Source organism: Lytechinus pictus, chromosome 7 (genome assembly GCF_037042905.1).
Source record: "Lytechinus pictus isolate F3 Inbred chromosome 7, Lp3.0, whole genome shotgun sequence".
Lineage (NCBI taxonomy): Eukaryota > Metazoa > Echinodermata > Echinoidea > Temnopleuroida > Toxopneustidae > Lytechinus > Lytechinus pictus.
Window position 1 is genome coordinate 19046566 of NC_087251.1, and position 10642 is coordinate 19057207.

Sequence of the window (10642 nt, forward strand, 5' to 3'; positions counted from 1 at the left end):
AATCTATGAAGTTAAAATGCGAAAGTTATTTCGAAACTTTTATTAATTTACAGTAGGCGTCGTTTTGTGCACCTTGTATGGTAACTTTTGTCCTGTCATGGGATTTTGATTTATACATTGACATTTATATTAGTTTTGATGTATCACACAATTCGGCAGAGGACATGATGAAATATGATGGAATTTTGATTTATACATTGACATTTATATTTGTTTTGATGTATCACACAATTCGGCAGAGGACATGATGAAATATTAAGCAGACCAACGTAAACCTCAAATTTCCTTATACTTTAGAAATGTTGATAACATAATATTGTAATAATCAGATATTCGTTTTCTATTCAACAACTATGCATTCAATAGCCGGTTGATGTGGGTAAAAAAAATATATTATTACACACATTATTTCTTAAAATTTTCTTGTGCTTTTTCGTAACCTACATTCCACAAAGATTAATCATTTTGAATAACCTTTTATTTTGTGCCCCAAATAGGAGGGTTAATCGATAACTGGTCCGAGTTGGAATATATCTGGGACCACGTGATCAAGAAGGAGCTAAATGTCACGTGGGAAGATCATCCAATTCTGCTGACAGAGGTGGCATCGGCACCAAAACGACAGAGGGAAAGGGTTCTTGAGGTATACATCAAAGACTTAGCAGAAACTTTTGTTTATTCGCTATGAATAATTACGAATGCCTTAAAATTCACCTTGATAACCATTGAATTATCTACCAAATAATTATTTTGAAGGTTAATTCATAGCATATAATTAATAGTTCTTGTGTTAATGAGACCAACGTCGGTAGATTTTCATACAGATGATAAAATTTGCAATAAACATTTATTATAGATATATTGGTACGTTGAAAAGAAGTAGATCAATATTGATGTTAATGATGGTCCAAGATGAATCTTAATTCTTAACTACTATCATTGATGAACACTGCATACTAATGACTCATAAACTCTGTAAGAGTCAGAAATAATTAAATTCTCTCATTCGCCATCTCTAAATCTTACTTGTTCATGATTTCATACCACCAGGTGTTATTTGAGACGTACAAGACTCCAGCTTGCTTTGTGGCTAACCAAGGTGCTTTAGCCCTACATGCCAATGGTGAAACCTCTGGACTGGTCTTGAGCAGTGGTAGCGGGGTAACGGAGATCGTACCGGTATACCAGGGGTGCACCATGTCTCATGCAGTTACCACGGTAAGCATGGGTTTTACCATGGGGAGGTGGAGGGTGATCTCTTGGGGTTTATGACTATTGCAACTTTACGATACAGAACGGGAAGTCACGACGGCGACCAATCGAGCATGCACACCACATCTTATAAACGCAATGTTAAATATGAAGTTTTCCATCTTCGCAACATTCACATGGTTCCATCACATATTTTGTCTGTAATGTAATAAAACGTTTGAGAAAGTAACATTACTGCATGTGCAGAATGGATTTCCATTGTTACCCACAATTCTTCGAGATGCAGCCAAGACAGTTCTATCCCGGAGACAAGTCTGGTAAAGTCCCTTTGTTCCAGCGATGAGAACAGCTCACTGTTTCGCAAAGTTCGTATCTACAATGTATAACTGGCCCATTTTAAGACTCCCACGGTAATATCTTTTACATCTAAATCTGGAACAGCAGTATTCAATTTAATGGCACATCTTGCTGTACTTTTATCCGACGCATATTGCTCGAATTCAGTCAGAACAGCTGACAATACAACATGTCGATGATATCCCAAATAGTTCGTCACTAACTGATACTTTTTAATGTCTTCATTGTGATGTCGAGAAAGCATTTGATTATATTTAATTATTCTTAAGGTCATCACATTCATGAAAAATAATCCTCAAAAATCTTGTTTTTAATCATCGATAATGTGGTAGCACTGGATTTATCTCCTTCATCTCATACATGCAGATGCCAGCAGCGGGCCGAGGGGTCACCAGAAGGCTTCAGCGAATCTTGATGGATGAAAGAGCTTTCTCTGTTTCTACGCCGTTTGACCACCGCATTCTACAAGAAATGAAAGAAAACATGGCGTATGTCTGCAAAGGTAAGAATGCTTCTTTAATCAAGTTGTATTCATCGTCGGACTGTAGATCTCGTGGAAATGAATTTTAGACTTCACCAAATTCACATGGTCTTTTCATTCTCCACATAGGTGTTCAATTGGGCTTCTGCTATAGGATTGAAATCTTTACTCAGTGTAATGACCGCCATGGCACCTGGCGGATTTAAGGAGCAAATTTTAAGCGTTGCAAAGATTCTCTCTTCAGCTTTAGCACGCCCTGGCAATGGAAGTGTGATATGATTAGACGTAATATGAACATCAACACCACCTCGAATTATTTTACATTTTTACATAATAGACAATCTTTATTCTTGGTTACCCACGAAATTTTACCACTTCATTGAGTCACCATTTGTCATATCTACGGACATTGAATATCTAAATTTGTGAATGCAGATTTATACCTGATAAACCTTTTTATCTTTCCGCTGTTTCTTGAATCTGGTCAGATTATGAGAGTGAGATGTCACATTCAGATTTGACTACACCAATCAAATACTCTCTACCTGATGGCTCATCAGTCATGCTCCGGAAGCGAGATCTCTTCCATTGTTCGGAAACCATCTTTAGACCTGACATAGTTGGACTACCTCAGAAGGGACTGGTTCAAGTCCTCAGTGACTGCCTTGAAAAGTAAGCAATTTTCGGGGCTGAAGTAGCAGTGTATTTGACGGCACTGCCATTATTACGCCTATTTGTATAGATAGAAAACCAGAAGAGGAATGATAATTTCGTGTCAAATAAAAATATTTCATGATTCTTTGATAATATTGTCATTCTGAGTAAAAAAGTTGATTAGTCGGAATAACAATGACCCGACTTTTGCTATTACTTTGATTACTGCTGATCCTTTTCCTCGCTCGATAAGGCAATATAGAGACAGTTTTTAACTTGGTCAGTCTTACTCGGCAAAGTAATGTGGGTCAATCGTTCGGAGGCCAGAAACAAATATCTGAGTCTGACATATACGAAAAAAGGTCATCAAAGTTCCCGGGACGGCTGCCAAGAGTGCCCTCTCGTTGTCCTCTAAGGCAAGGTCCATTGGATCTGTCACTGGTGTGTAGCAACCAGAGCGATGTCGATCGAGTCAGAATAACGCTAATCTTGACAGATGATTATGTACAAAATATTTAAGATGAGAACAAGAGTGTCATCGATCGCAACTCTCAAAATAAATATAACCAGATTACCTTGGCGAGCTTGACCAACCAAGCCAAACTTGATTTGCATATAACTTCGATAGATTTGAAAGAATGGCAGCAAAGGGAGGGGAGTGTTAAGGTTATTCATTATGTATTTTATTATTTCTTTAATTGACATTATATGAGATTCTGATCTTACATTAATCCCTTATCTGTCGATCAGGTGCAACCCAGAGTTCCTTGCTGGTCTGGATCCTACAATCCTGTTAGCCGGTGGTAATACCAAACTCCGTGGATTTACCGAACGACTCCAACACGAACTAGACAAAGGTGACTTCAACCGGACCGCCATTGCCCCCGACAACCGCGACATCACCACCTGGATCGGTGGTGCCATCTTGGCCTCGCACTCGAGCTTCGCTGACAGGCTGATCACTAGTGAAGACTTCGAAGAGTTCGGGACCAGTTTAGTCCACAAACAGACTATCTGAAGTCGAGGGCTCTGTGACCAAGGTGTCGAGTGTAGACAAACTATCTGGAAGATAAAATGACCGTGATGGTCGTAGCATCAGCTGACGCCATCATCAGTCTAGTATCCAGGAAAGAGATAGGCTTTTGCCTTGCTTGTACGGGCGGGTAGATACGTTCGGGGACGACAATCTCCCTTCCTGAGGTTTCTGTCGTTCGTTGAGGCAGGTAGCTTGAAACCATTGTGCCGTTTTTCTTGACTAAACGTATATCTATATCCAACATGGTAAAAGCAAACAATTCGCTTGAAATTTAGCAAACATCTACTGAAAGATAACAAATCAAATTACGTCCGTTTGTCTTGGAAGAATCCACAATCATGATTTAATCAGAATGAAATCCTTAACATGAATAAATCTTATTTTTTTTATCCTTACCTTTCTTTGAATATGAATTGGTAAGATAAAAGTAGTTCTTTTCTATCCCTGTTTTCTATACCTATACTCTGCATGTATACCTCAACAGTAAAACTCTGGGAAATCCATTACTTTTTCTAAATCAAACTCTCCCCAAACCATGAGCATCGATAGTGAGAATAGAAATGTATCGACCAAAAATAAGTCCCAAATGACATTTAAAATTAATTCGAATGAAAATGAGAGATTCAGGAAAATGTCAGTTAAAGAAGCATAGGAGCCACGGGAATGAGGGTACGTCCCCAATGATTATAGTAATCAAAATTAATGATTTAAAAACGGAGGTGGAGGGCAAAAATAATAATCTTAATTGAGAATAAACTCAGGGCATCTAAAAGTTGTCTTCCCCCCTCAACCGCGTAGCTAGGATTTCATTTTGGAGGGGGCGGTAAATGCACGCGAAGCGTGCCAACACTTACAGAGCGCGCTTCGCGCGCTCCCTAGGGGGTGGGTGCAGGAAGCCTTCGGTGTTTCATAAATGAAAATGAAAAGGAGCCGTCTCTCTTGTCTCTAGTACCAATATCAGCTCCAATTTAGTTGACTTTATTGTGATTTCGAACCTTATTTATAATAATAATGGAGGACATTAAAATAATTATTATCCCGCGCAAAGCGCGGAAGCTAAAGCGTTTTATCATTTTTTTCGAAAATAAAAGGGTCCCGAGAAGAGGTTATTCTCTAAGTCATATTGAATGCTTCCCTTGGAAAGATCAGATTTGATTACAAACAATTTAGCTACAGTGCATATCTTTAACTCACAAAACAGAGGAGGAGGGTATATGCCGGGAGGAAGATATTCATCCCCACGCAGATCAATTCGAAACTCTGAAATTTCAAAGGGCGGACGTTTCATCAAATGCAGATATATCTATACCCATCGGCTCTAATTCAATAGATTTTCTAAGATTATTGAACTTCATTACAAGGAAAATAGTGCGCAAAAAGTTGAAACTCTGTGATTTATTGAAATTATATAAAAAAGGATGATTCATAATGTCATTGACTTATCCTTAAGCGCTTCATTTTGAATGATAAAGATCGAAACTTAAGTGTCATTCAAAATTTCAAACTGAGGGCGCAAAATAGGACAGGAAATGAATGTGTAGGGAAATTACACGAAGTTTAATAGAATTTGATTTAAAAAATTGTACTTTTTTATTTTATACGACACAAATTTTATACCTTCCTCTTTTTAAATTAGGAACCTGTTTGCCCCCAAATTATGGTTGTTCAGTAATGAGCTGAAAAGCGGGAGAAGTTGCCTATATGGAGGTGACGGCAGAAATTGATTTAAAGATTTTACCCGCCCGGAGCCGACCCGACCAGAGGTTGCGCGATCAATTTGAGAAAAAAAAGATAACTTCATACACTTCAGCCTAACCTTACTCTAATTCCATGCCCTCATGTATACATTTGAACTTGAACTGGCAAGAAACACATATAGCTGAGGTGGAAAAACAGGGTTAGAGAAAGGGTGAGGGAAACAAAGGAGAAGTGACTGCATTATTGTCATTTAACCGCGCGCAGCGCGGAAGCAAAATTCATAAATATGAATTTAGTGAAGGAGTTTCTCTTTTGAGAAAAAAAAAAGAATAAAAAGAAAAACACACAGAGCTACATTTCTTACCTTTCCTCCCTTCGCTTTTCATTTTCTCCTCTCTTTTTCCTTTTTTTTGAGGGGGGGGGGGGAGACCGCCCCCACCGCCCCCCTGGCTACGCGCCTATCCCCCCTGCCCCCATATAAATATCATCTGTTGCCACCCCTACTTGCTTTGAATACGAAAAAGTCTTTATTACCATTAATATGGAATGTTGAAATTGAATTCAAGTAGCAAACGTCTACGGGTTGATGGATAGCCATGATAGCTGAAGACCAAATAATGTGAGAATAATAATTAGCCCATGGTACACGTCCCACATCGAATTTCAATACCCCCTTTCTCTAATAATTATGGAGATTTGGCTCCACGACGCGCAACAAATCCAACAACATAGAAAATCTATTGTCAAATGTCCTTCAGAGCAAAGAGCAACCAAGAAGTCTTTATCGAAAATAGGTGAATCAAAACAGCAGTTTCGTCCCGGACTCTGGACAAACGACATATTTGCAATTTTTCGTCAGCTCCGAAGCCTAGAACGAAACTGCTGTTCCGGTTCATAAAGGTCGACAAAGACCTCCCAGACTTTCATTGCTATTTGACGGGAACTTTTAATACTGTATTCTTGAGCCCGTTGTGCGTCACAACGCCAAAACTCCCTACTGTTGGAAGAAGCAACAGAATTCTTTAATCGCTGGTGACTCATTAATAACATTGAACGGTCACGATTGAACGTGGCAGTCTCATTTAGGAAATCTGATAGTATCGGATCTTTCAGACTTTATGATGACGATATTTCATCAATTGTTAGATGTAAGTGGCAAAAAAAAAATTGATATAATTTTGAATGATTATGATGATAAAGAAATCTACACGTACCCATTGTTATTATGAGTATATTTCATTTGCTATTTTGTATTTGGGCTTTTATTCATGTAGTTCTTAAAAATCATTTTATTGTATCTTTCATATTAACCAAGATTTGTACAAATGCTTTATTTTCTTTATGCTTTCTTTAATAATTGTTTAAATTGCTCTTTCAAAAAATATCTCGGATAACTTATTTGTTTGTTATTTTGTGTTTTGTGTTATTCATTTACTAATAACACTAATATGAAAGTGGTATATTATTTGGTATTTAAAGCATTATTCGAAAACATAAAAGTGAAAATATAAATCTATATTCATGCACCACGCACAATTTTATTGTATATATTCATTCACTTCTCTTTATTTTGAGTTCACAGATTAAGTTTAAAGGAGAATGCTGCTTCCATGTTATTGAGGAAACCATCGAAAACACATATACTTATACTATCTATGCAAAAGCTATCAAAGTATTTTTTCTAAATGTAAAAAAAACAAAACAAGTATCTTTGTAACGAAGTTGATTGTGATCAGATAGTGTTCTTGAAACGTCATTATTCAATTTAAAGAGTGGATGAATAAATAACATTTCGTAATTTGGGACGGATAAGTATAAAATGATGTGATATTTGTGTGCCTTACCATGAAATAAAGACGTCAGCCAAAGAATCGGAAATAACTAACCAATGAGAGAAGTTCTGATGAGATATGAGAAGTTTTATAGCCAATCATCGAAATCTACCTTCCAAGTAAATATAACAAGTGAAGTGAGCTGGTACGCTGCTTGATTGTTTAAGGTTTGATGTTAAAAAGAAGATGGGCTGCGCTGAAATGAATAGTTCAATTTTCACCAGTTTGTACAAAGAAGATTATCGTAGATGTAAATGATTATACCTATATTGAAGGAAAATATGCGGTGACCAATTATAAGGTTATATTGAGCCAATAAATTAGAGTCTTGTATAGAAACTGCCACGCATTTATTATTTTTGATAACAGTAACGCGTTTTAATATCGCGTGTAAGAAAAGTGCATCTATCAGCCTAATCGATATTGTGGAAAATGTCTACTCTTTATTATCTTGCTTTTGAATTATCTTTGGTGATTAATATTGTTTGAAATGTTTGTGCACTAGTAGGAAGACTCAGAATTCAGTAGATGCGTTACATAATGCTGACTGGTGTATTGCGTTGAATTGTAAATTCTGGAGTGTTTTGGACATTAAAAGCAAATTTTAAATAATTCGAAGATTTTGTTTGTTTGCTTGCTGGTCTAATCTCATAAAATTCAAGAGGCTTTTGAAATTATGAAATATACTCAACTATCTATGCCATAACTGAAATTATGCTCATGTTTATTATCAGTAAATGTACGGTATTCGATTGGCACATGATGATAATGATGGTGACGATGATGGTTATGATGATGATGATGAAGGGGATGAGGATGATGGTGATGATGATGAAGTGATGATGATGGTGATGATGTTGATGGTTGTGATGATGATGATGATGTTGAAGTAACGATGATGATGATGGTGATGATGGTTTTGATGATGTTGTTGATCATGAAGTGACGATGATGATGAAGTGATGATGGTGATGATGATGGTGATGATGATGATGGTTATGATGTTGATGGTTGTGATGATGATGATGATGTTGATGATGAAGTAACGATGATGATGATGGTGATGATGGTTTTGATGATGTTGTTGATCATGAAGTGACGATGATGATGAAGTGATGATGGTGATGATGATGGTGATGATGATGGTTATGATGATGTTGATGATGAAGTAACGATGATGATGAAGTGATGATGATGACGATGTTTATGATGATGTTGTTGATGATGATGAAGTGATGATGATGATGTTGTTGTTGATGGTGATGATGGAGGGGATGAGGATGATGATAATGATGATGAAGTGATGATGGTGATGTTGAAGTAACGATGATGATGGTTTTGATGTTGTTGATGATGAAGTGACGATGATGATGAAGTGATGATGGTGATGATGATGGTTTTGATGATGTTGATGATGAAGTGACGATGATGATGAAGTGATGATGATGTTGTTGATGATGGTGATGATGGTTATGATGATGTTGATGATGATGAAGTAACGATGATGATGAAGTGATGATGATGATGTTGTTGTTGATGATGATGGTGATGATGGAGGGGATGAGGATGATGATAATGATGATGAAGTGATGATGATGGTAATGATGATGGAGGGGATGAGGATAATGGTGATGATGAAGATGGAGATGATAATTATTTGTAGTAGTATGATAATGATGATGTTGGCCACTGTGGCATATGTCCAAAATTTGGAGGGTATTGCAATTTTGTTGGTACAATAAACGAGTGCTCCAAAGTTATAATTTAAGAATATAGTTTTGCAATATATTTGATACATTATGCAGTTTGTCCTCTTCTTAGAAAAGGAAATATCATCATTAAAATAACAGAGTAGTGGGTTCGTTGATCACTTAGGCCTACTGGAATATGATAGGCCTCCACTTATTCATTTTTCAAATACTCTTAAAAAGACTCTCACAAGTGGATGGATATCATAATGTAAAGTATAATAACGATCATGGAGTTGGTGGTGATTACAGTTGTTGTTGTGTTGGTGATGATGGTGATTATGAGTGTTGATTATATTTTTGAATTTCCAGGCCAAAATCGGGAGTATATAGCATTGATGTTAACTTTCTTTTCTTTCAAATTCCATTCCATGCACTCGGTGATATCTCTGCTTTATATTCCTTTTTCTTGCTTAAAAATTCACGCAGTTTTCATAAGAATGAACGGTATTTTCTTTTTAATTAATGAACAATGCCCTTCTTTTTCTTTTTATCATTTAATTTCGTTCATAGCAAACAAATTAGCACAATGTGCATTATAATTATGAATAAATTATGTAAATTTGAATAAAACTAAATTTGCCAGCAATAAAATTGTAAATATCTACATTCTATACATTAAAAACAAAACTCAAAATTAAGAAGTAAACACAATAGAATATGCTTAAATGATAGTTTATATCACAGACTTTATTCAACATGCAATACAATTGCAACAATCAGATACACATTTTGATGTGTAAATAAACCCACCTGTAAATTACAGTAATATAAGCTGCACATAATATCATGCAAGGCACTTAGAAATTGAGGCATCTTAAACATCACTTAGTATTCAACAACTCTGAAGTTTCAGTAACCCTAGGTACTGACAGTCTATATATATTCTTTAAAAAAGAAAATAAGGAGAGGCCTCTATACAAAATACTCTATGATAAATTCATGTCAAGTGGATCACAATACATACATATGACCACTATGTACAGGTAGACATTATGTAGAAATCTTTATGAAGATCACATACCGGTAAGGGACTTTTCAAATATTCCATATTGGATTTAAAAGAAGTACATATATACAGAATATATTTGAGTATATAATAAAACGATCCCTCTTAGATAAAGTTTTAGTACAATATACCACATAATTTCATCACTTTGGTTCAATCATACGCTAGGTAAACAATGATTTTAAACATCTTTTTTTTTTGGGGGGGGGGGGGGTGGAGGGCTGGTACAATTTTGGTTAGTGTTCTTAAAAAAAAAATCAAAATCACAAAATGATATTTGAAAACTAATACAATTAGCTAAAAATAAAGTGTTTTGAGAGCAAAACATTGCCTACCACAGAAGGCATTCATTGAAAGCTTAATATGAAGAGTAAATTACATGTAACATGTTCAACAAAAACAGACCGGAGATAGAACCTTCACTGTTGCATCCTCAATGGAATGGAACAAACCCCCTCTCACATTAAGACAATCCCCAACAGTTGAATAATTTAAGAAGACCCTAAAAACTTTTTTTGTTTTTTTGTTCTAGGCAACTGCCTTCATTTTATATGTATGTCATTCTGTATTTGTTTTTGTATGAATTAGGTAAACTGAAATTATAACCACTTTGGG

The 10642-nt window shown here is 36.1% G+C and overlaps 1 protein-coding gene across 1 annotated transcript in view; it reads left to right on the forward strand.

The window, feature by feature from the left end:
• The window catches only part of LOC129265427 (mucin-5AC-like), a 37057-nt gene extending 29171 nt beyond the window's left edge, over window positions 1-7886 (forward strand). Inside the window, exons 6-10 of the mRNA XM_054903421.2 lie at window positions 498-643; window positions 1051-1218; window positions 1936-2071; window positions 2539-2722; window positions 3455-7886. Coding sequence (XP_054759396.2) covers window positions 498-643; window positions 1051-1218; window positions 1936-2071; window positions 2539-2722; window positions 3455-3722 — 902 coding nt within the window. The 3' untranslated portion in view covers window positions 3723-7886. The remainder of the gene's footprint in view (window positions 1-497; window positions 644-1050; window positions 1219-1935; window positions 2072-2538; window positions 2723-3454) is intronic.
• The last annotated feature ends 2756 nt before the right edge of the window (window positions 7887-10642 follow it).